Below are 27,851 nucleotides of genomic sequence, written 5' to 3'. Positions count from 1 at the left end.
TAAACAAAACCTATGTACTAGAATCAGGCATTACAATTCAAGCTTTGCCATAGCTGTGTGTGGCAAAGCAAAACTGATGCCGCTTCAACAGCCTTTTATAATGTCTTATTTTGTCTCAGCACTGTAAGAAAAGACTAGTAGTGCTTACACAACAAATTCCCAGCTGGCATTCAAATATAGTGTTATTACAAAGAAAAGTTTAGATGCTTTCAAAATTAAAGCGTCTTACATGGACTGGCACTAAATGATGCATTCAGTTGCATTTTCCAGACCCTTTAAGTCAAATTTGATGGAAATTTTCCACTAAACCCAAGGGGTATCAAACTGCCAAATCAAAATGCACACAGAAAACTGTCAAAACAAAGAGGTACTATACTCCCACACTAGCTAAAATAAAATGCTTTGTCCAAATACTAAATGGTAAGATCAAAGTAGCTAGAGATAACGATACTGCAGTTATGTACAGACCAAAAGAATCTGCAGAAAGGAAGTACAAAAATCAAAGAAGGAAAGCAGTTTCATATTTATTGAATAGGCTCACAATCCTTGCAGGCAGCATGGGATCTGGTTAACTAACAAAGCAAGAGGCCCACCTCTTGCTCTAATTCTTGCAGTCCAAATGAATTAAGTGAATATTTTATAAAGGTAATGGAGAACACAGTACATGAAATTTCTGACTTTAAAATAGATTGTGCAGTTTCTGTGAAATCTGTGAATAAATGCAGCATGGGCATTTGAAAGAAAGAGTATCAAAAAGACATAATAAAAATGGCGAGAAACAACAAACCATTAGAGTGTCCTGATATTTACAGCATGTTCTATATTACATTAAAAACTATAATCTGTGAAACTGCACAATGACTGACAAATGTAATAAATAAATGCTTCCATGCTGGGGAATTTCCAGAATTCCTAAAAGTAGCAGCCACAGTACAAGATTACAAAGAAGATAATCCATATGAAGTGTCATGCTAGAAACCCATGCCTATAACACCGGTATTAGCTAAGGTGATGAATTCCATAATGACACATCAATTATTAAGTTGTTTTGAAGGAAGTAAACTCATGAAGGAACAATTTATGTTCCCTTCTATACTCTATATGCCTAAGTGGTATACTAGTTAAGAAAAATGACAATGACGGAGAGTGCTGGAAGAGCTGCAAGGGCTGGTTCCTGCATATTAATCCGAAAGGTAATGTCGTTGTTGTTGTGGTCTTCAGTCCTGAGACTGGTTTGATGCAGCTCTCCATGCTATTCTATCCTGTGCAAGCTTCTTCATCTCCCAATACCTACTGCAACCTACATCCTTCTGAATCTGCTTAGTGTATTCACTAATTCCCACTATATCTAACTTTAACCTATCCATTTCCCTTTTTAAATTTTCTAACCTACCTCCCTGATTAAGGAGTTTTCTTTCTCCTGATAACGACATCCTCTTGAGTAGTCCCCGCCTGGAGATCCAAATGGGGGACTATTTTACCTCCGGAATATTTTACCCAAGAGGATGCCATCATCATTTAACCATACAGTAAAGCTGCATGGCCTCGGGAAAAATTACGGCCATAGTTTCCCCTTGCTTTCAGCCGTTCACAGTACAAGCACAGCAAGGCCATTTTGGTTAGTGTTACAAGGCCAGATCAGTCAATCATCGAGACAGTTGCCCTTGCAACTACTGAAAAGGCTGCTGCCCCTCTTCAGGAACCACATTTGTCTGGCCTCTCAACAGATATCCCTCCATTGTGGTTGCACCTACGGTACGGCTATCTGTATCACTGAGGCACGCAAGCCTCCCCACCAACGGCAAGGTCCATGGTTCATGGGGGGGCCAGAAGGTAATGACTACAGTAAAATTCAATGAGCTGATACCTCTTAATCAAGGAGGGCCCTTCTCAGGATGGAGACCCTGGACCGAGTGGATTGTGAATGGCTTACAGCCTTTCTTCAGCATTGTCTGGCAGCATGGGAACACCTACTTCAATGGTGCACTTGGCAGCAAAGGGGTGCCAAAATGGCCGGGGATAGAATAGTAATAAATCTGCCTGGCACTGCTGGTGCACACTGCACTTCACTGCACTATTTGCAGTACACTGCATGCAGTATTCCAATTACTGATTCCAGGAGGATGACCAGGTGTCTGGCATCAGGGTTTGTATACCCATAGTCAATAGAAGCACCTCAAGAGATGCAGCTCAGTGAGGTAGCATGGAAAAATGCGGTAGCACTCCACTTGTTAAATGAACTGTGACAGAATGCTAACACCAAATGCAGGATAATCATGCTGCCATTCACGCACACCCCGATGGATGGAGGTACAGTGCTCACCATTACGTTGCGGAGGTGTTGGTCACCATTGGGCCATGTAGCCGTGGAGCCACTGCATAAAACTTGGTATGGTGCTATCAGGAGGGAGTGGGGTTGCTTCCAAAAAATCGCCAGGAATGGCGACTGGCTGTCCATATGCCACCTTGGCAGCAGCAATTCCCAGGCCAGTTCTGTGTGTGATCTGCAGGCCTAGAAGGACCAGGGTTAGGGCGGCAGACCATCCAGAAGAATAATATGTGAAGTGGGCTTTAAGTGCATGGTGAAACCGCTCCACCATACATTTAGCTGCAAGGTGGTATCTGGTGGTATGGTGGAAATTGGAGGGATGGGTGGCTGTCAGAGAGCAGAAGGTGGCCACGGTGAAGTGGTGCCCGCAATCTGTAGTGATGTTGCGTAGGCAACCGAAGCAGGACACCCACACTGAAACTAAGGCTGCAGCCACAGTTTTGGCTGAAATGTCTGTGAGAGAGGTGGCCTCCAGCCTGCGAGTAAATCTGTCAATAATTGTCAGCAGATATCAATATCCATTGGAGGAGAGTATTGGGCCAATAATGTCGCGGTGAATGTACGTGAACCAGCGTTGTGTTGCAGAAAAGGCGGATTCAGGAGAGTGGATGTGCCATCTGACCTTGGGGTGCTGGCATGGAACCCAGGAGTGGGCTCATTTGCTGCAGTCACTTTGGATGCCTGTCCGGATGAATCGTTGTCTCATGAGAGTGGTGGAAGCGTGGACACTTGGGTGTGCTATGCAATGGCTGTAGTCATATGTTGATTTTCGGAAGGCAGGTGGAGGAAGGGGCAGAGGCGATTGTTGGGGCCACCAGGTTGTGAAGGACCCACGAGGATGTTGCATCAGATCTGGAGCCAGATATGGATCTTAGCTGGATGATGAGACCAGAGTCTGCATTCGAAAGGGTGTGGGCCAGATCCAGGTCCCCCTCTTGAGCAGTGGCCTGGGCATAGGTGTTGGGTAATGGTGCAGGAGCGGCTAAGGCAATCTGCCACAATGTTATTGATGGCAGTGACCTTGTGGATGTCAGTAGTGAATTGTGCGATACACTCCTGTTGTATAAACTTTCAAGATGAGCTCTGTCAATGTCTTTCCTTCAAAAACCAGAGGCAAGGGGGCGATGGTCTGTGAAGATCATAAATACGCATCCGTTGACTGAAGATAGGAAATAGCAGACAGCTTCATGGATTTCAAGCAGCTTGTGGTCGTATGTGCTCCAGCAGCAGTGACCACGCCAATCAAATGCCAGAGGCCTCTGAGGGTAGTAGGGTGTGGAAACTCCACCACTGCCTGTACTGTCTCGGGGAGGGGGCGAGAGCCAACGGCAGAGACTAAGTGCCCGAGAAATTTGAACTCACTCACCCGAAAAACGAATTTTGCCATGCTGAGGATCACTCCAGTTTTCGCAGATGGGAAAACTTTTGTATAGGTGATAGTGATGCTCAGTAGCATCTCTGAAATAAATGAGTATATCATATAGGTAGGTGAAACATCCCAGGGCACACTGGAGGATGTTGCCCAAAAAATCACTTCCATGTTTGTGCAACACTGCAGAGGCTGAATGTCATGAATGCACTATCAGGCAGGCTGAATGGTGTGATTATCACTGTTTCCTCAATGTCCTCTGGGGCAACTAGGCTTTGTAAGCTCACAAGATGGCACCATTGTAGGTGTGAAGGAGTGGGACCAGATAGTGGTCAGGGGCGGTGTGGATGTTGAGTTTACAGTAATCACCACAAGGTTACTAGGAACTGTTCTCCTTGGGGGCAAGTGGAAGAGCCAAAGGCCAGTGGCTTTTGGAAGGGTGAAGTAGAGTGTCGGTGAGCTCCTTTTGTGCAATTTTGTGCTTATGAGGAGGAAGGGACAACAGTAGTTGCAATGTAATGCATAGCATCATGCTGAACATTATGGGGGCATTGGATGGCTGGATGAGGAGGGAGAATTCTCCAAGGAGCAGAGTATATGGGCCTGAATCTGCACATGTTGAGGTGGGAGTTGTAGTGGGCGGTCCTACCAGAGGTGCCATCAACTAAATGGCTATTCCCTACATTGGCCAGTAGGCTGTAATGACCATGGAACGCCTACTGCCGGTAGCTGCTGGGGTTTGGGGATCAGGAGCATTGAGGCCTGCAGCCAGGTTCATCCTCACCAAACCTCTGGTGGTATCAGCAAGCTGTGCCTAGTTCACAGTGGTTGTGGTTTTCAGGGGAGCAGTTGGAACTATGCCTGTTGTGTGACCGTTTTTGTCTGGGCCGGCATCACATGTGTGAGGGTGGTCAGCGCCTGGAGGTGGGTGCCATGAGGTGTAGGCAGGCAACACTGGCAATAACTCCTGCCATCTTGGAGCTCAGGTGCGCCAGAAAATGGTAAAGGATGGGGACCTGAATGCTGAGCAGAGGGTCGTTAGTGGCAGAGGGAGTGAGTGATGTCACATACTTTGTGGCTCAGGGAGGAATGGGTGAATAGACAGAATAGACAGCTGGAGATGCAGACGCAGGGTGGTAGCCAGCATTCCATACTGCAGCCATTGGAGGAGGGGGGATGGGGGGGGGGGGGGGAGGGGAGAGGAGTTATGGTTTTGAACAGTTTATTGGCCAAGACAGTTGTGTTGCCTAACGATAAATGGGTGTGTGAGGCCTGGGCAGCCTGTATGGGGTCCAGAAGGCGCACAAGCCAACAGTTTATCAGCAGGGCCATTAGTAATGACAGTGGCACGTAAAGTGCCCTCCACCACACACCATTGGGTGGCTTGCAGAGTATAAATGTAGATGTAGATTGTAGCTGCCAGAAGGGGGGGGGGGGGAGGGGGGGTGAAATAACAGCCTAGACTTCGGCAGCAGTGGTCACGTCGAGGAGGCCGACAACCATCCCTAATTTCATTGCATTGCTCATGATAGAGCAACTTGCAAAAACTGCCTCAATGAGCAGCAGTGTGACATTGTGACTGCGGAGGGAGGGGGGGTCTGCTGCAGAGTTGGCTTGTGCTGGGCGCACTGCCCATTGGTCAGCTGAGTCAAGTGGTTCTGTAGTGCTGACTATTGTGCGTGGAGTTCTGACACGTCTGAAGTGCTCGTAGGTGTTGGTGTGGGAGGGGTACGAGGTGCTGCTGGCTACAGAGTCTGTTGAGCATGACTGCCATAGGGGTGGGAACATATGGCAGTGACACTGCAACTTAATCATGAAGGCACCGTGTCACGGTATGTGAGATGATGCTGGCAAGCAATGTTGTGGAGAAGAAGATAGGCAGGAAATGCACGGCATGGACCACACAATACAGTCGCCACCTTGTGTTGTTGTGGGAAGGGATGTTCAGTACACCACACGGTAACACTGTGGCTTGTCTGTGCGCACACCTGTTAGCTGCGGGAGGGGCGCGATGGTACACACAGTGCGATAGCGTACACAGAGGGGTGCGGGGAAGAGTGCAGAAGGGGAATGATGGTGTGTGCGGAGGGAGAGCATGTGTGGAGGGGTGCTAGAGGGGAGCAGTGATGCATGAAGAGAAGTGGTGTGCATGGAGGGCTGTGGGAGGGTGGAGAAGGCCAGGGGCGGGTGGGGGTGAGAGGAGGACACGTGTGGCAGTAATGAGACTCAGCGCTTTGGCTTAGAAGGCACCAGTGAAGGAACAATTTATGTTCCCTTCTATACTCCTAAGGGACATACATGCCTAAACGGTGTGCTAGTTAAGAAAAATGACAATAAATGACAGGGAGTGCTGGAAGGGCCATGAGGGCTTAACCCAAAAGCTAATGACTTCAGTAAAATTCAACAAGCTATTACTTAATCAAGGAGGCACAGTACAACTTTCGGAATGGCAGGTCAATGACAATAGCAGCATGTGACTTAGTTACAAATACAAGTCAGGGTTTTGAAGGAAAAGAGTCCATAGCACTGGTACTTTGAGAGCTTAGTAAGGCATTTTATTGTCTCCCACATAAGGCCCTGTTTGGTAAGCTAAAATCATATGGTACTGGAGGAGCCATTGTACAAACTCTTGTTAATGACATAAGCTCCCGCCTTGCAGATTGCAAATGATAGGAGACTGTCCTCAATAGGGGGGAATTCATACAGACTAGCAAGCAAGTAGAAGTCCTATTCAGTGATATTGAAGTATGATTTATCATGGACAGGATGAAAATTGAGAAGATAAAATTCAGAGGATGATATACAGCCTCAGTAATAATGGAGTATTAGGTGATACAGCAGCCATTAAACTTTTATTTATTTTAAACAATGGAAACTCCAAGTATGAATATCAACAATGTGGTTAAAGATAGATTGCTATTTAGCATAAAGAAGATACCAACTCTGGCTGATGGACCTGAATGTGATTTAAGGAAATGGTGGAGAACCACAATCAGGATGGCCAGACCGAGCCACCCCACCCTCCTGAATAGGATGTCAGTGTCTTAACAGCAGCACTGCCTTGTTGAGCTGGTCCCTGTTGTTCCTTGATTTACTCACAATTTGTTTCAGGTAAATCATAATACAAACATAGTTCTTTTCTTCATCACTGCACACATCAAGGACACACATTGGTGACTCCTGGTCTCTAAAGATGCTGCTATGCACCTTGTACTAATTCCAGTCCATTCAGCAGGCTGACCCCATGCCCACACACATTCGACTATGCTCCTCAGTCCACCAGAGAAACTAAGTCAGCATTTTCCCCATGAGTGAAACGTTGAATTCAAAAGAATGACTAAACATTATTATCAAGCACTTTATATCTTTACATGATTTCCTTGCAAAAGCAGTAAATCATGGTCATGTAGTGAAATGCAAAAATGTATTGTATTTATCCCATTTCATTACTACTCACTGTCCTGAGTCCACTAAGTAATCTTCAATTGTGCAGTATGCATTACATATGAAGAATGTTTTAGCTGCCTTTTTAAACAAAAGTGTTTTAGAAATCTTTTTCTTTTCCTTGGGCAAATTATTATACAATGTTATTCCTTAATAGAAAATGCTGATTTGTAAGTCAAAACCAGCTCTAGTTCAATGATTATGTATATAAGTATTAGTGAAATACCAGGGGACATCAAGAAGTAAAGGGACTTTTGAGAAAAGAAATATTTATTCTAATGAAAATTGAAACATACATTATTTTTCTATATAGCCTCCCTGCACTTCAGTGTACTTTGTCCAACACTTCACAAGTTTTTTGATTCTGTTGGAAAAAAAAACCTGTAACCAATTTCGCACCACATCAATAACTTTGGCATCAGTTGCAAATCTTCTTCCTTGATCGCTTCCTTCAATGGTCCAAACATATGGAAATTGCTTGGAGCCAAGCCAGGACTGTATGGCAGGCATTCCATCAATTGGAATCCCAACTCCTTTACTGTTTTAGCCATCTGTTCAGCAGAATGTGCTGAGTGTTATCTTGTGCAGAATGAAACATTTTTGCAGTTTTCCACAATGTTTGGATTTAATTGCAGGTTTCAGTTTAGTTCGAAACATGTCACAACAGTTCTCATAGTTCATAGTTTCACCTCTTGGGGTGAAATGAATGACTACCAAGACTTCCATGTCTCAGAATAGTGTTAGCATAATCTTACCTTCTGATGGTTGAGATTTAAATTTCTTAACTTCTGGTGGTGATGGGAGTTTCCAAACCATGCTCGCAGCCTTACTTCCAGGTTCATGGTGATGCACCCACGTTTTGTTTACATTAACGATTTGCTGTAAAAACCATTTCCTTCCCACCGATAATGGTCCAAATGTTTATGAGAGATGTCCCTTCTATGTGGCTCATGCTGCACTGACAATTCTTTCGTTACCCACTTTGCACACACTTTCCGAAAATTTAGCCTGTCGTGTAAGATGGAATATGCTGAACTATGACTGATATGTATAGAATTGTTGTGGATGACAATATTTCAGTCCTGGATACTTGTCTTCCTCTCATACCACAAGACTGGTAGATGGATTGATTTGGTGCTGTAAGGATATCCAATTTTTAACAAGCTCTTTACAGTGAGTCTGACTACCACATCTAGTTATTGCTCTTATAGCCTTTTCTGAACTTTAAAAATGGTGCCCATGTTTCATGCCTTTGATCTCCTGAAAAGAGCCCCACAGCTAGGAACTGAGTGCGCATGGATATAGAGCACAGAGCTGATAAAAGTCATGGGCTGGTGACATGTACATTGGTGGCAGTATAATGTACAAGGTATAAAAGGGGAAATGCATTGGCAGAGCTCTCATTTAAACTGGAGCAATTCATGTGAAAAAGTTTCCAACAGGATTATGTATGTATGACAGGAATTAACAGACTTTAACACAGAATGATGGTTGGAGCTAGAGGCATGGGACATTTCATTTCAGAGATCGTTAGAGAATTCAATATTTCACAATCCACAAGCATGTGCAAAGAATCCCAAATTTCAGGCATTAACTCTCACCATGGACAATGCTGTGGCTAATGGGCTTCACATAATAACCAAGAGCAGCAATATTTGTGTAGAATCATCAGTGCTAACAGACAAGCAATACTGTGTGAAATAACTGCTGAAATCAATGTGGGACATACAATGAATGTATCCGATAGAGCAGTGTGGCGAAATATGGCGTTAATGGACTATGGCAGCAGATGACTTATATGAGTGCTAACGGCATAAAATTGCCTGCTATGCCTCTCCTGGGTATGTGACCATATCAGTTGGGCCATAGATGACTGGTTAACCATGTCCTGATTAGGCTAGTTCCAATTTCAGTTGGTGAGAGCCAATGGTAGGCCGTAGATGACTGGTAAACCATGTCCTGGTCAGACTAGTTCCGATTTCAGTTGGTGAGAGCCAATGATAGGCCGTAAACTCAACTGAATACCTAGGTATTACAATTACAAACAACTTAAATTGGAAGGAACACACAGAAAATGTTGTGGGGAAGGCTAACCAAAGACTGCGTTCTATTGGCAGACACTTAGAAAATGTAACACATCTACTAAGGAGACTGCCTACACTAAACTTGTCCGTCCTCTTTTAGAATACTGCTGCACGGTGTGGGATCCTTACCAGGTAGGACTGACGGAGTACATCAAAAAAGTTCAAAGAAAGGCAGCACATTTTGTATTATCATGATGTTTTGTATTATTGCGAAATATGGAAGAGAGTGTCACAGAAATGATACAGGATTTGGGCTGGACATCATTAAAAGAAAGGCGATTTTTGTCGTGATGGAATCTTCTCACGAAATTCCAATCACCAACTTTCTCCTCTGAATGCAAAAATATTTTGTTGACACCAGCTTACATACGGAGGAATGATCACCAAGATAAAATAAGGGAAATCAGAGCACGTACAGAAAGATATAGATGTTCATTCTTTCCGCGCACTATACGAGATTAGAGGGCTGTTAAGGTCATTCGATGAATCCTCTGCCAGGCACTTAAATGTGATTTGCAGAGTATCCATGTAGATGTATACTTGTGCACAGACCCCACAAAGCCATGGTCCCAAATTGTCAATATCCCACTGAGCAAGCTGATGATGCTTCCACAATGGTGTGGGCTGTGTTTACATGGAATGAACTGGGTGCTCTGGTCCATCTGAACCAATCATTAACAGCAAATAGTTACTTTTGGCTACTTGGAGACCATCTGCAGCCATTCATGTACTTCATGTTCCCAAATAATCATTAAATTTTTATGCATGACAAAGTGCCTTGTCACCACGTCACAGTTGTTCATGACTAGTTTGAAAAACATTCTGGACAATTCGTGTGAATGGTTTTGCCACCCAGACTGCCCGACATGAATCCCATTGAACATTTACAAGACACTATTGAGAGGTCAGTTAGTACACAAGATCCTGCACCAGCAACACTATCACAGCTATAGATGGCTGTAGAGGCAGGGGACTTTCTGCAGCAGTCTTTCAATGACTTGAGTCCAGCTCACATCGAGTTGCTGCACTACGCCAGGCAAAAGGAGGCTAAACATGATATTAGAAGGTATCCCATTACTTATGTCACCACAAGTCATGAGCTGTTACAAACTGATGCTAAAACCCTAATACCGTAAGATGTTGATGGCCTTTTTGCCAGAATATTTGTGTATTTGTTCAGTCTTAGTTGACAATCAATGTTCATCTCTAAAAACTTTGTGTTTATTACACAATCTACAGATTTATCATCTATGCTTAATGTGACAGGGTTGTTTCCCTTCTTTATGCTAAAGTGCATACTGTCTCTTTTCTATATCTCCAATACAATTTAATACATAATGCCCAAATGTAAACATCCTTGAGGGTTGATTTACTTTCTCTCATAGGAGCACTGGTGTTATATCAGTGACAATGATGTTGCTGTCATCATCAAAGAGAACTTTTTCTCTGTGTCTCATACTGTCTGGAAAGTTATTGATATATATTAAGAGCAGAATGTTGGAGCTAATGGTGACAAATAGACCTGATCTCTTTGAGAATGTCCACATCAAAACTGGAATAAGTGACCATGACACAGTTGTTGCAACAATGATTACAAAATTACAAAGAACAACCAAAACGAGCAGAAAGATGTATATGTTCAGTAAACTAGATAAAAAATCAGTATAGTCATATCGCAATGAGGAACTTGAAACTTTCAGCACAGGGCAGGGATATGCAGAGTAACTATGGCTGAAGTTTAAAAGTATAAGTGATCATGCACTGGATAGATACGTAACCAGTAGAACAGTTCATAATGGGTGTGACCCTCCACTGTATACAATCACTACAAAGAAACTTCTAGAGAAACAGAGGTTACTGCATAATAAGTATAAAACAAGGCGAAGAGCTATAGGTGAAGAGATGTTGAATGAAACACATTTGGCTGTCAAGAGAGCAATGCAAGTTGCTTTCAATGACTACAATAGCAGAATACTATCAAAGGGTCTTTCAGAAAACAAAAAGAAATTCTCTTAGTATGTAAAGGCTGTGAGTGGCGCCAAAGTTAGTATCTAGTCCCTAGCAAATGAGACAGGAACTGAAAATGAAAGGCTTACTCCATTTTCAAATGTTCCTTTACAAAGGAAATCCCAGGAGAATTGTCCCAATTTAATCCTCACACCACTGAGTAGGTGGGTGAATTAAGTATTAGTGTCAGTTGTGTTGAGAAACAGTCGAAATTATTAAAACTGAACAAAGCTCCAGTACCTGAAGGAATCCCTGTCACATTCTATACTGAATTTTCGACTGAATAGCTCCTCTTCTAACTATAATCTATTGTAGATCTCTCAAACAAAAAACCATGGACTTTTCTTGGAAAAAGTGCAAGTCACAACCATCTACAAGAAGTATAACAGAAGTGATCCACAAAACTACCATCCAATATCCTTAACATCTATTTACTGTAGAATCTTAGAACATATTATGACCTCATACATAATGAGATATCTTGAACAGAATAAACTCCTCCATGCCAACCAGCACGGATTCCAAAAACATCAATCATGTGAAACCCCACTCACACTTTTCTCACATGACATGCTGAAAGCTTTGGATCAAGGCACCCAGGTAGGTGCAGTGTTTCTTGATTTCCGAAAAGCATTTGACTCAGTATTGCACCTACCATTATTGTCAAAAGTACGATCATATTGGGTATCAAGCAAGTGAAATTTATGACTGGATTGAAGACTTCTTGGTAGAGAGGACACAGCATGTTATCTTGGATGGAGAGTCATCATCATATGTAGAAGAAACTTGGTATTTGCCCCAGGGAAATGTGTTGGGACCCGTGCTGTTCAAATTGTATATTAATTACTTTGTAGACAATTAATAGGATAATCAGGCTTTTTGCAGATGATACGGTTGTCTATCTACATCTACATCTACATGATTACTCTGTAATTCACATTTAAGGGCTTGGCAGAGGGTTCATCGAACCACAATCATACTATCTCTCTACCATTCCACTCCCGAACAGCGCGCGGGAAAAACAAACACCTAAACCTTTCTGTTAGAGCTCTGATTTCTCTTATTTTATTTTGATGATCATTCCTGCCTATGTAGGTTGGGCTCAACAAAATATTTTCGCATTCTGAAGATAAAGTTGGTGACTGAAATTTCATAAATAGATCTCGCCGCAAAGAAAAACATCTTTGCTTTAATGACTTCCATCCCAACTCGCATATCATATCTGCCACACTCTCTCCCCTATTACATGATACTACAAAATGAGCTGCCCTTTTTTGCACCCTTTCGATGTCCTCGGTCAATCCCACCTGGTAAGGATCCCACACCGCGCAGCAATATTCTAACAGAGGACGAATGAGTGTAGTGTAAGCTGTCTCTTTAGGGGACTTGTTGCATCCTCTAAGTGTCCTACCTATGAAACGCAACCTTTGGCTCGCCTTCCCCACAATATTATATATGTGGTCTTTCCAACTGAAGTTGTTCATAATTTTAACACCCAGGTACTTGGTTGAATTGACAGCCTTGAGAATTGTACTATTTATCGAGTAATCGAATTCCAATGGATTTCTTTTGGAACTCATGTGGATCACCTTACACTTTTCATTATTTAGCGTCAACTGCCACCTGCCACACCATACAGAAATCTTTTCTAAATCGCTTTGCAACTGATACTGGTCTTCGGATGACCTTACTAGACGGTAAATTACAGCATCATCTGTGAACAACCTAAGAGAGCTGTTCAGATTGTCACCCAGGTCATTTATATAGATCAGGAACAGCAGAGGTCCCAGGACGCTTGCCTGGGGAACACCTGATATCACTTCAGTTTTACTCGATGATTTGCCGTCTATTACTACGAACTGCGACCTTCCTGACAGAAAATCACAAATCCAGTCGCACAACTGAGACGATACCCCATAGGCCTGCAGCTTGATTAGAAGTCACTTGTGAGGAACGGTGTCAAAAGCTTTCCGGATCTCTAGAAATGTGGAATCAACTTGAGATCCCCTGTCGATAGTGGCCATTACTTCGTGCGAATAAAGAGCTAGCTGTGTTGCACAAGAACGATGTTTTCTGAAACCATGCTGATTATGTATCAATAGATCGTCCCCTTCAAGGTGATTCATAATGTTTGAATACAATATATACACCAAAACCCTACTGCAAACTGACGTAAATGATATAGATCTGTAGTTCGATGGATTACTCCTACTACCCTTCTTAAACACTGGTGCGACCTGCGTAATTTTCCAATCTGTAGGTACAGATATATTGGTGAGCAAGCAGTTGTATATGATTGCTAAGTAGGGAGCTATTGTATCAGCGTAATCTGAAAGGAACCTAATCGGTATACAATTTGGACCTGAAGACTTGCCCGTATCAAGCGATTTGTGTTGCTTCGCAACCCCTAAGGTATCTACTTCTAAGAAACTCATGCTAGCAGCTGTTCATGTTTCAAATTCTGGAATATTCCATTCGTCTTCCCTGGTGAAGGAATTTTGGAAAACTGCGTTCAATAACTCCGCTTTAGTGGCACAGTCATCGGTAACAGTACCATCGGCACTGCGCAGCAAAGGTATTGACTGTGTCTTGCCACTTGTGTACTTTACAAACAACCAGAATTTCTTCAGATTTTCTACCAAATTTCGAGACAATATTTTGTTGTGGAACCTATTAAAGGTATCTCACATTGAAGTCTGTGCCAAATTTCGCGCGTCTGTAAATTTTAGCCAATCTTCGGGATTTCGCGTTCTTCTGAACTTCCCATGCTTTTTCTGTTGCCCCTGCAACAGCGTTCGGACCTGTTTTGTGCACCATGGGGGATCATTTCCATCTCTTACCAATATTCCATTACCAGGAAAAGGACAAGCAACTTGTGTGGTGTAAAACTGCAAGTATAGTGAAATATAGCCTGGAGTCTTTTGCGGCAGAATCCTTATACAAAATTTTGTTGTTGCAGAGGCTCTCTGTATTTATTCATGATGTTGGAGAATACTACTTTCAGACTGCATGACTGCTTTTGTCAGTTTCATCCTACTACATTGTCATCAACTATTTGAGAGCTCTTATAAACTCAGTCAATTTATATTGTAAAAATGGATTACAAACAATTAGTATTTTTCTCAAAATAAGAGAAGATGTGGGACTATGCACTTAGAAGTTTCACAAATTATTTATAATATTTCACAAGCATAATTTTAAGTTTCTGCAATTTGTATATGGAACTTGTTGATTCTGTCTATACACTTTATATATTTTTTTATTTTGCTATGACTGATCTGACCTATCCATTGTGATGGAGTTTGTACTGTATGTGCACAACCCAAGAGGGTAAAAGAACCAGGCTAAAAATTAGGGCCAGATAAACTGATATAATGTGGAAGAAATTCTAAAAGAAAATTTAGTCATTTTGTAATTTTTACAAACATTAAAACACAGTTTATAAATCATTAATTAACTTTCATTTTATGAACTATGTTTCGAGATGATAAATCACTTTACAGTTTAGAGCAGAGCTGACAACTGTCATGTTCAGTGCAGAACTTTTGTCTGAATTTATAAATAAACAGTGCCAATTATCTGAAGTGTCATTGTATCAGAGCAGACCAAATATGCTTTTCCTTGATTTAGATATGACTCATGATTTGTCAGATGCATTAATTCACTACAAATAAAAGGTTGCTGAGATACAAGGACAAAATAAAAGGGATTAATATTGTGCAACGAAGTACTTTATTCATGTATGTGCATTGCTAGTAAACTTAGTTCAATTTCACACTCTAAATTGTTACTTGATTGTAAACTCCACATATAATTATAATTACAGTCTTTATGATAGGAGATTTGCCATTTCCATGTGGCTCTAAGTTAGCTATAATAATATAATAATACTGAATCTCAACATTCGATATCAACTGAAGATGGAGTCAGTATTGTGTAAGATGTCTTTCATTCAAGCTGGGATTGTTATCAGTCACAGCGTATACTGAAGTCCATCAAAGTTTACTGCAGATGAATGTCTTACATGATACTGAACATTGCTAGTATATAGAACTGTCTAAACAGGAAGGCCCAAATTAATGACTACCAGACATGAGATCAATTAGCTTTCAACATACAGTGAGGCATTTTTCACAAGACTAATTTTACCACAGCATGACAGCAAATGAAAATATGTTGACATACTGATTTTTCATTAACATCCTGCTGTTAGTACTGCCATATCATAACATAAAATACTTAAAATAGAAGAATATTAAAATAACTCATGTTTAGGTCATGTAAGACTGGCCTTCCACATGGCATAAAACTGATTTAGCATGGGTGGGGTCAGGGTTGGAGATGGTTCATGACATCACATTCCTATTGGTGTCATAAGACTACAGATGTCAATTTTCTGATATTTTATTGGCACTAACTTTGGCTGGTAGTAGAAGAGTGGGAGGAACTAAACAGGAGACTATTCATCGATAACAGTGTTTGCAGTGAAAGCCCACTGAGAATTGGCAACAAGGCAGTTGGGTCATTGTTGTACAGAAGAACAATGCCAGTTCTTTGTGCGTTATTTGTTTAGCTGATCACTGCAGCATAAAGTGAGGTCACTGCCCATTGATCACACTTGGCTCACTGTATAGGTATCACTGGTTACCAATAAGCTTGAAGCTTGTTAGCTCAGGCCGAATCAAGATTTCAGTGTATGTGTATCCACAACTCTATATGGTGCCCAAAATCACAGTGGTGCCTGTCTAGTAGCAATGTCTTGTGCCACCCAATCAAACGTAACATCTGTCATGCAAGTGCTAACAAGATTCACGGTTTTTCCATTGTAGGTGGCACTGCACTTACAATAAATCCAATACGTGTCTGCAATGTTCAGAGCTTTTACAACATTCTTAATGAAGCTTACCAAGGATTTTGTGTGGGCATTTTGGAAAACTGTTTTGGTGCCTCCTCAGCAAAGCACACTACCTGTATAAAAATTTATAAGGTAAGTGCCCAGTCAGGAGCTGTTCTTCTATTTCATTTTCTCTGTTGAGCTTCTTGTTGGATCTTGTAGCTCTTCTTATTGTTTTGCAAATGTATCCACTTTCTTGGCTGGCATTATACACCTATCTCAATACTTGTGAGCATGCAGTCTCAATCTGATAACATTCAAACAAAAATGTTCTCAGGCTTCTAGGTGTATCAAGTGGTTAAAATGACACAAGCTTTTGACCAAACACTCCTTGGCCATTGTCAAGTGGAAGTGACTGCTGGAATGCCCTTACATACTTAAGTTGCCAGCTGTTACGTAACTGTTGCCTCTGGTAGCACCATATACAGACATATGTTGCCTCTGTTTTTGCTGTTCCTGCTTCAGCTTACAATCAGTAGATCCTGCTTTGTTCCACATTACACACTGTTTGTCAGACATAACATTATCCACACTCAAAGGGTATTTAATAAACCCCTGGCAGTCTGAGAAATGTTTGTGATTCTACTGCTGTATGGCTAGGGTAAGATTAGTCACCTTTTGAAGAGACTCAAAATTAAATCAATCTTCAGGCCTCTTACTGAGACTAGTAAAAGATATGGAACATCTCAGAACGACTAAGGTTTGCAAAACAACATGTGAGTGAGGATAATCTTATATCAGATAGACAGTGCAGATTGGAACAACACTGGAAGGAGCACAAAAGATACTATTGCCTATGCTAGCCTCAAAAATCTGCTCTATCTGAGCATGCTTTGGAAAACATGTAAGCATATGCCTTGAACCTCTGTCTGCAGCCAGTGCCTTTTCCCAAAAAGCCATTCTTAAAATGAATTAAATGAGATATCTTCTTGCTAAACTACCTGTTTAAAAGATATCCATTTCAGATTTTGTGGAATAAATAATTTGATAGAATCTGGGCCTCTACATAACTTACTGGGCTGTCTTCATCATCCTCAACAGACTGCAAAATGAAGTTACGTGTTTCAACTGAATACTATATCTTTCCATTGCTTCTGTTTGTCATGCAAAATTTTATAGCCTATCTCATTCCAATAGTGATGAGCCAACAACAAAAAAATTCCTATTCATATTGGGAAATATACTGGCACTATGTTTACTCAGAAATATGAGGGGTACACAAGAGAAACTGAACTGATGTTTTGGGCAGAATTTTTGTAGTACTGCATTCAGCTTCTAGGAGCATATAGAGCTGCCATTCCTCAGTCAGTAAGTGAAGTGTGATTGCTAAAGAAGTTACTGTCTGACTTGTGTGACTTTTTAGTGACTCTTGTTTTGTGTGCTCATTGACTTTGTAATGGCTGATTCTCATCAACAGCTCACAGCCATATAGATTTGCTTCTTGTGTAGAGTAACTGGTGCAGAAAGCCTTGAAATGTTCAAAACATCCAAGAATGGTTATGTAATGGGAAAAACTCAAGTGCTTAATTGATGACAGATCTCAGTCAGGTCATCCGTCCACTGCCAAAACTGAAGAACAAATACCAAAACCATCCTGGATGTTTGACAACAGACCATTTAAGAAATAGTAGAGCTGTCTGGAGTAAATCAGAACTCAGTTCAGTGAATTTTAATAGAAGAGTTTGTGAGGAAAAGGACGGCTACCAAATTTGTGACTCAACTGCTGACTGCTGAAGAAAAGAAGTTTCATGTGAAAGCAGTCTTTGGTTGAAACAAGAGTTCCAAAATGATCCAATCTTTTATTGCAAAGCCATCATGAATCGTGGTGCTATGGTTATGAGCCTAATATGAACTAACAATCAAGCCCAAATTTAAGTTCACCTCACCTCAAAAAAGCCTGTCAAGCAAGGCTGTCTCATACTTCTTTTGATGTTCAAGGAGTTGTCCATTTGGAGTTTGCTATGCAAGATCAGACTGTTAATTATGCTTTCTACCCAGATCTTCTGAAAAGATTCTACAACAATTTGCAGTAGAAGAGGCCCAATTTGTGGCAGTCAGGTGACTGACTTTCCCAAATCAGTAATGTCTTGGTTCACACAGCTCTATCTGTTTTTCACCAAAAATGAAATGAGTATTGTGCCCCATCTCCTCTATTCACCCAACTTTGTTGTTCCCAGATGAAATGGAGAGATGAAGGAATGTGTTTTGCTGATGTTGATGAGGTGGGGGGAGGGGAAAGGGATTTGAAAAAAGTTTTGAAAAAAAGTTAAGCAAGTGTATCATGATAGTGGCAACTGAAGGATTTTTGTTTAAAAATGTAAGAACTACATTTTTAAAAAAAAGTTCTGTGATTCTTGAGTTTCTCCCGGCGTATTTGATAGTCAAAATATCCACGGGTGTGCTGCCAGTCTATAGTGTCCAATGGGCACAATATTTCGGCGATCATACATGTCGCCATCATCAGGTGAACTGACGGACTGAGCTCCTGTGAACGTGCCAGCACGGAGACCCGTACGCTATGGCTGCTCAGAGGGACCTGGGTTTGGTCGCGGCGGCGGCCAATTTAAATACCCTCCGCCCGCAGCACGCTCCCTCCGCCGTCCGCGCCCCACGCCACGGTTGCGCGGTGGAACAGATTGCGACGGCGTCTGAGATGACATCGGTGTGATGGCTCTGTCCGCCGTGGTCGTCACAACTATACGTTTGCTCGATTTACTCTTGATTAACCCAATCGCTGGTTCCCAAGCCTTGCTAAGATTATAGCCACAGTCACAGTTTATGAGGTCATCATTGGTGCGAATTTCAATGGCCTCTCTAACAACGCTGTCCCAGTATCTCGACGTCTGTACCAGAATCCTCGTGCGGTCATACTCCATGGCGTGATTCTCTGACAAACAATGTTCAGCGACCGCCGACTTGCTCGAATACATCAGTCGAGTGTGCCTCTGTTGTTCATGGCATCGATCCTCGACAGTACACATCATCTGACCAATATACTACTTGCCACATTGACATGGAATCTGGTACATGCCAGCCTTCCTCAAACCGAGGTCATCTTTGGAGCTCCCCACCAGTGCACGAGTTTTATTTGGAGGACAAAACACAGTTCCGACCCGGTGTTTCTTCAGAATGCGGGGGATTTTCCCTGAGAGTGCGCCTGTGTATGGAATAAATGCAGTGCCTACCTCCTCCCTCGTTACTTCATCCATTTCAACAGGTTGTGCTGCAGTGATTGGGCAGAGAGCACGTTGAATCTGCCACTCTGAGTACCCATTTTTTCGAAATACAGTTCTCAGATGTTCCAATTTCTGGGGTAGACTCTCTGCGTCAGAGATAGTGCGCACCCTATGTACTAGAGTTTTAAGAACCCCATTCCTCTGTGAAGGGTGGTGGCAGCTGTCTGCGTGCAAATACAAATCAGTGTGCATTGTCTTCCGATACACCCCATGACCTAGGGTGCCGTCAGCCCTTCTCTTGACCAAGACGTCAAGGAAAGGTAATTTACCCTCCGTTTCCGTCTCTATAGTGAATTTGATGTTGGGGTGTATGGAATTTAGATGTGTAAGGAAGTCAAGGAGTTTATCCATACCATGTGGCCAGATGACGAACGTGTCGTCGACGTAACAGAAAAAGCAAGTAGGTTTCCATACGGATGACGACAGGGCTTCCTCCTCGAAGTTCTCCATGTACAAATTCGCTACCACCGGTGAGAGTGGGCTACCCATGGCAACTCCCTCCGTTTGTTTGTAGTATTCTCCATTAAAAAGAAAATACGTGGAAGTCAAGACATGCCTAAAAAGTTCAGTGGTCTTCTCGTCAAACTTCTGACTAATCAATTGTAGTGACTCTCGCAGGGGTACCCTCGTAAACAAGGAAACGACGTCAAAACTCACCATGATATCTGACTCATCCAACCTGAAGCTATCAAGGCGTTTAACAAAATCCACGGAATTACAGATGTGATGAGGGCATTTACCCACATAAGGACTTAATATTCCCATCAGGTATTTGGCCAACAAATATGTAGGTGCCCTGATGTCGCTGACAATGGGGCGTAATGGTACCCCCTCTTTGTGATCCTTCAGGAGTCCATGTAGTCTAGGCGGTACCGGACCTTGGGGTAAAAATTTCTTAGCGTCACCCTCCGGTAAATCTGCGTCCTTGAAAAGCGCCCTCGTCTTGTTCTCCACCTTCTTTGTAGGGTCAACGCTGATCTTCCGGTAGGAATCATCATTTAGCAGGCTCTGCATCTTATCAGTGTAGTCCTTATGGGAGACAACAACTGTAGCATTGCCTTTGTCAGCCGGTAAGACAACAATTTCAGAGCGCTCCCTCAGATCACGAATGGCCGCCCTCTCTTTACTGCTGATATTTGACTTCATCGGCTTGGATTTCGTCAATGCACGACAAGTTTCACGACATATTTCCTCGGCTGATTCTGGCAGAAGTCGAACTACAACCTGTTCAACAGCACTAACAATTTCTGCGACTGGAGTGAACTTGGGGGTGGGAGCGAAGTTGAGACCTTCCTGCAAAACCGAGACCGTATCATCACTCAACACCATGCCACTCAAATTGATGACAGTCTTGCACGGAACCTGCAGAGATGGTTTGTCAAGGAGACGTGAGAACTTAACTGTTTGACGTCCCGTAGCCTCCTTATGGGCGGAATCAGCTGACACCCAGGTGACACCATCAATCTTCCTGGGATTGGATTGACCCTACAAAGAAGGTGGAGAACAAGATGAGGGCGCTTCTCAAGGACGCAGATTTACCGGATGGTGATGCTAAGAAATTGTTACCCCAAGGTCCGGTACCACCTAGACTATATGGACTCCTGAAGGTTCACAAAGAGGGGGTACCATTACGCCCCATTGTCAGCAACATCAGGGCACCTACATATTTGTTGGCCAAATACCTGATGGGAATATTAAATCCTTGTGTGGGTAAATGCCCTCATCACATCCGTAATTTCGTGGATTTTGTTAAACGCCTTGATAGCTTCAGGTTGGATGAGTCAGATATCATGGTGAGTTTTGACGTCGTTTCCTTGTTTACAAGGGTACCCCTGCGAGAGTCACTACAATTGATTAGTCAGAAGTTTGACGAGAAGACCACTGAACTTTTTAGGCATGTCTTGACTTCCACGTATTTTCTTTTTAATGGAGAATACTACAAACAAACGGAGGGAGTTGCCATGGGTAGCCTACTCTCACCGGTGGTAGCGAATTTGTACATGTAGAACTTCGAGGAGGAAGCCCTGTTGTCATCCGTATGGAAACCCACTTGCTTCTTCTGTTACGTGGACGACACGTTCATCATCTGGCCACATGGTACGGATAAACTCCTTGACTTCCTTACACATCTAAATTCCATACACCCCAACATCAAATTCACTATGGAGACTGAAACGGAGGGTAAATTACCTTTCCTTGACATCTTGGTCAAGAGAAGGGCTGACGGCACCCTAGGTCATGGGGTGTATCGGAAGACAACGCACACTGATCTGTATTTGCACGCAGACAGCTACCACCACCCTTCACAGAGGAATGGGGTACTTAAAACTCTAGTACATAGGGTGCGCACTATCTCTGATGCAGAGAGTCTACCCCAGGAATTGGAACATCTGAGAACTGTATTTCGAAAAAATGGGTACTCAGAGTGGCAGATTCAACGTGCTCTCCGCCCAACCACTGCAGCACAACCTGTTGAGATGGATGAAGTCATGAGGGAGGAGGTAGGCACTGCATTTATTCCATACACAGGCGCACTCTCGGGGAAAATCACCCGCATTCTGAAGAGACACCGGGTCGGAACTGTGTTTTGTCCTCCAAATAAAACTCGTGCACTGGTGGGGAGTGCCAAAGATGACCTCGGTTTGAGGAAGGCCGGCATGTACCATATTCCGTGTCAATGTGTCAAGTTGTATATTGGTCAGACGATGCGTACCGTCGAGGATTGATGCCGTGAACACCAGAGGCACACTCGACTGATGTATCCGAGCAAGTCGGCAGTCGCTGAACATTGTTTGTCAGAAAATCACGCCATGGAGTATGACCGCACGAGGATTCTGGTACAGACGTCGAGATACTGGGACAGCGTTGTTAGAGAGGCCATCAAAATTTGCACCAATGATGACCTCATAAACCGTTACTGTGGCTATAATCTTAGCAAGGCTTGGGAACCAGCGATTGGGTTAATCAAGAGTAAATCGAGCAAACGTATAGTTGTGATGACCACGGCGGACAGAGCCATCACACCGATGTCATCTCGTACGCCATCGCAATCTGTTCCACCGCGCAACCGTGGCGCGGGGTGCGGACGGCGGAGGGAGCGCGTCGCGGGCGGAGGGTATTTAAATCGGCCGCCACCGCGACCAAACCCAGGTCCCTCTGAGCAGCCATAGCGTACGGATCTCCGTGCTGGCACGTTCACAGGAGCTCAGTCCGTCAGTTCACCTGATGATGGCGACATGTATGATCGCCGAAATATTGTGCCCGTTGGACACTATAGACTGGCAGCACACCCATGGATATTTTGACTAAAAAAAGTTCTGTTTCTTTTGCATGTCCTCTTGTAAATTTCCTTTGTTGATACCATTCAACAATTGCTTTGATAATCAGCATTCTTGTTCTGGATGCAAATGATTCATTTCCCCCTGAAGCAATTCACTATAGTGAACATTACTGTGAACAGCTAATGAATAACTGGACCCTTGCCATTGAAGGTTGTGCCATCCAATCATCCAATGTTCAGTGGGAATAACAGGAAGCTGTAGTTAACATTCAAAGTAATTGCCATGAGGCAAAGATTATGTGAGCAAGCACCATTCAGCATAGTTAAATTTGTTTAGTCATTTGCTTGTTCCATCGTTCACTACTGTGACCTCTGGGTAGGGAATGGAACAAGTCTGTTTTAAAATTATAGTACACTTTTTTGGTGAAAAACTGACAAGATGCTGACCATTTGCAAGATTGTGTTAAGTACTTTTTTCATACAGTGCTTTATACTAAAATATGTTCAATCTCCCCCTCCTTCTCTCTCTCTCTCTCTCTCTCTCTCTCTCTCTCTCTCTCTCTGTCTCTCTCAAAGACACACACACACACACACACACACACACACACACACACACAGAGAGAGAGAGAGAGAGAGAGAGAGAGAGAGAGAGAGAGAGATTTTCTATCAGCCTCTGGGAAAGTAATCTAAGATTTTTATGACTGAATACTTCATCCCTCTCTTCTGCCTTGCCACACATTTTTGCATGTTTGTCACTACTCTATGTGCTAGAACTAACATTGAGTGCAGAATAATGTAAGTAAGCTCTCTTTCTAGTAATATCTTCCTGGGTGTAACTGCTTTTTTTTTCAAATTGTGATAAGTTGTTTCCATCATACTTCATAAGGGAGTGAATAAGCATCCTACAAGCAGTTGTGGAGTGGTCATCACATATTATTCCTTGTTGCAGCACAAAAGCATGACATACTTTCCATACCCGTTTCAGAGGTCACCACACAGTTTGTGACATCACTGAAATGCTCACTGTCACCAATATTACAGCAGTGCAGCAGCAGCAGCCATCAGAACAGCCTATCTAGGTCACCAAACCAGCACTGTAGTAACCACACTACATAACATTGGCACCAGCAGCCACAAAATAATGATGTATTGTAGCAGCCACCAAGTATCGGCTATCTAGTTGCCAAATCAGCACTGCAGTAACCACAACTGCTAAACAAACTGTCAACAAGATGCTATTAACATTGGCTCACTCAGCCAGTGGATCATCCACTTGGCCACTGTGTTGCCACTTGTCCTTTAAGGGGTATCGGCCAATGGAATCCAGAGTTTGGTGCCACCACATGCCAATCTGACCAACCAATACTTCCAGCACTATGGGCACAGTCGCATGTCATGTAGCGCTTGCAGAGGATCTGACAGCTAGGAAGCAACATCAGCTGCAGCTGGTACCTATCATAGTGCTGCATAAGACATTGCCAGCCTAGCTGCTGCAGATTAGGAACTCATGGTGTACTGCCACTTAAGACATACACACCTCCACCACAACTTGTCTGCATGGTTCAAGGTTTGATGGTGGACTGCACCCACAGAATGTGAGTGCCTACTTGTCTCCATCACAGTATGGATGTTTTAGACTACATTTACGAACTTTTCTATTACCAGAAATGTTGCTTCATGCAGCCTTCAAAATGCCAATTTCCGACCAGACATTATGCACCAAAGCTGAAAATTTAAGGATACACCACAAATGAAGAATTATTTGAGCCCTTAAATGATCTCAGTTTCTTTATCATATCTGCATGTCCAGTTCTTTTGTTACTGCCTATAGAGCAAATGTGAACCTACATTTCTTGCCCCAGCTGGTAGACCTCATTAACCATGAGGCCAATTTTCAAGGATGGCTTTGTTGTGGCTCTCTTAAATAGTTTCTTTTTATACATTGAGTATAAAGAGTCTGATACAACTGTGGGTGTTCCTGTTGAGTTTGTGTCATCTCCTTTCCCTGACATATGGACTTTGGCCTCCATGACCATTGTTCTTTCCCAGCCATCCAGTAGAGGTCTTTACCCTCACAGCCACTATACCATATTGCAAACAGTTTCTTCCCCAATGATGATTTACTCCAGAATATGAACTCATAAGACAATGTTAAATGAAAACAGGAAAAGTATGCAACTTTCTGAAATTTTCACTTCCAAGTAACGCCAAGTTGCAAGCTTAGGATTAAAGAAGATCTGTAGCACTTAAGTTACAGTTGAAGTCCTTATTAACATAAACACCTAACAATTTACAATTTTCTTGTCTTTGGGAGTATTTATTTACGAAATGACACAAATCAATTATCATGACAGTTTTGTGTATCATGAAGATACAATTGAGATCACTGAATATTTTATTCATAATTTTAACTAATAAAGTCTAAGACTTTTTATTGAAATCTTTGTAAAGGTAATAACTGCAACATATGAACAACAATTTTTTAGCAGTTTAATATTTAATTTAGTACTTTTTAGGAATACAAATATTCAGCTATCATCTCTGAACAGGCTTTTGAATTTTGTCAGTACAATTCATATCTGCCCTACACAAATATGGTGACATGCAAATAAATTGATAGAAAACATACCTTTTGTAAGAGTTTTGTGGCTTTCTCCTGATTCATATCCCATAATTGGTGATACTTGGTATCATTTATTTGAGAAAGGTAATCAGTTCGTTCATCTAACTTCATTAATTTGTCATGAAGTTTTATAATATCATTTCTCAGATGATCAGATTCATTTTTTGTGATATTTTCAATTTCAGCAATATTTTTCTTCAGAGAATTCACCATTCCTTGCAGCCTAGATTGAAGTAAAACATATTAAGATAAACATTATTGTATGAAAGAAGAACCAAGAGTAATTCATGTACACAGAAACATGAACAAGTGGTGGCCAGAAACTATAACAATTAGCTGCATTAACAATTTATTATTAAACTACTGCTAATGTCACTAGTTTTAAAACTGATGCCACTTTTTATGTCAAAGTAAGTAGATACTGTTTATCTATTACTTCTCCCTCAAACCATTTGACTTTGGAGTATTACCATAACAGTCAAAATGTTTCATACCCCAAGTGTTGCTTACTTAGTGCAGCAGTTTGCACTCAACGTGCCTATGGTGTGCTCAACTGATATAGATATTACAAGACTCACACTTGTTTATCACTTACCTGTATCTGATTTTGGTGACAATTCAATGGCGGCATTATTGGCTCATTCTCTCATATGCTTTATAGTGAAAAGGTGTATAGATGGATTTCAAATATTTAGCCATGTATCTGACATTTATATCTGGCGAGGGGCAGAGCCAGATAAGGAACCCCTGGACAAAACATGAGGCATCCCCTCTCCACAGCCATCCCATAAGCCAATTGCTAAATTGAGTGGTTTTATATTGTATGGAAACAGCCTCTAAAATGTCAGATGTCAGCAGGATGCTTTCATTACACCTTATAGACAATAGCTTTGTTAGCAACCAATCTAATACTGCTGCTGGATCTTTGTGATAACTTACATTTTTTTAAAAATATAATAGAGAAGTTCTGGTAGAATGAAAGTAATTTAGAAGTAAAGGAAACCACTCACTGAACAGCAAAAGAGACTTGTTCACTTTAGGAATAAATCCTTTGTCAAGCTAGATTACAAATTTACACTCAACACACACACACATGAGGACATACACCTGTACCTCTACATTGTGCCATCTGGACACTATGTGTGTTTGTCCAGTACAATGCAATGTATGTGTGTGTGTGTGTGTGTGTGTGTGTGTGTGTGAGAGAGAGAGAGAGAGAGAGAGAGAGAGAGAGAGAGAGACCATGAAAAGTAGTGTAAATTACATCTGTGGCCCTTCTCAAAGATGCATGAGTGGCTATTATTTCTCTTCAAATTTCCCTGCAGTCTCTTTCATAAGGAGAGTCTAGTAGTACCTATTCTCACAACAATCTCCAAATGGTACCATTAAACCAAGGTGGGTATTTGCAGTCTTTTACTACTTTACTTAAGGCTTCACAGAAGAAAGCAGTGAACAGCAGGGCACAAGCACGGAGTGACGTGAGCAAGGTACTCCCACTATTGTCACAGGACAGAGAGTGGGGAGCCAAATGGGGAGTCAAGTTGGGGACAGAACAGCTGTGAGACAGGCAGCTGCTGTTGCATGTTCATCAGTTAATTTAAATCCATAACCTGCTGCATGAAAATCATTATATGAATTATTATTTCTACAAATGAAACAAATAAAGGAAAATTTTTACACACCACATAGTTTTATTAATGCATACATCTACATTTCCTTTATTTATTTTGTGAGGTGTTATACAAAAAAATGAAGGTATTAAATTGTAGGGTTCTTGTGTCTCTTACACTTGTTCTCCTTAATAATTGCTTCCATGTTTGGAGTAATTGTTATTGTGAACTCTAGACGCAGTGTGCAGTTTCAATTACAATCAGACAGCGAATTTCTCAGGCCTGTCCTATTACTTTTTCATTACAGAGAACAATTATTCAGAAATATATGTGCAATCAAACATTGATGTATTGTAATCATCTGTTTGTGGAAAAGAGGAAATCTATCCCGAGAGACATGTGTATAGAATTCTAAGTTGTTTTTCTTGCTCTGATGTTTGTCTTTGTGTTTTTTGTCATGCTGCAGGTCAATAATTTCTAGTTGTAGTTCAGAATGAATCTCTCAATATTCAACTCTAGGTTGGAAGATCAACAATATGAGGAAAAGGATAGATTTCTCCTCATTGTCAAATGACCCATTGAGTTGCAGACAAGCACAACAAATAGACTATTACACATTAAAGCTTTCGGCCAAAGCCTTCTTCAGCAAAGAAAACACACACATTCACACAAGTGAGCACACCTCATGCACACATGCCCACTACCACCAGCAGTTCCAGCCAGTGCAAAGCACAGCATTTGCTCAACTCATTTGTCCCTTAAAAATGATGGAGCAGTCATCAAATGAAATATAGATGATTTGCAAGGGTGTAACCCAACTGCATTCCATTTCATTATTTGAACTTCCATATTCTGGAAGAAGCTTAATCCACAGGGCAAAGTACTTGATGCAGGGGTTAGTAAATTACACATCACATCCACCTTTTCTAATTGCTTTGCCACCATAACGTCATGCTCCAGTCAGCAGGAATAGGG

The 27,851-nt window shown here is 42.0% G+C and overlaps 1 protein-coding gene across 1 annotated transcript in view; it reads right to left on the bottom strand.

Annotated features, from left to right (window-relative positions):
- The window catches only part of LOC126457155 (dynein regulatory complex protein 1), a 361,903-nt gene that overhangs the window by 166,380 nt on the left and 167,672 nt on the right, over nucleotides 1–27,851 (bottom strand). Inside the window, exon 7 of the mRNA XM_050093233.1 lies at nucleotides 25,273–25,489. Coding sequence (XP_049949190.1) covers nucleotides 25,273–25,489 — 217 coding nt within the window. The remainder of the gene's footprint in view (nucleotides 1–25,272; nucleotides 25,490–27,851) is intronic.

Source organism: Schistocerca serialis, chromosome 2 (assembly GCF_023864345.2).
Source record: "Schistocerca serialis cubense isolate TAMUIC-IGC-003099 chromosome 2, iqSchSeri2.2, whole genome shotgun sequence".
Taxonomy (NCBI): Eukaryota; Metazoa; Arthropoda; class Insecta; order Orthoptera; family Acrididae; genus Schistocerca; species Schistocerca serialis.
Note: the sequence above shows the minus strand (reverse complement) of the source record. Positions and strands in the feature narration are given on the sequence as shown.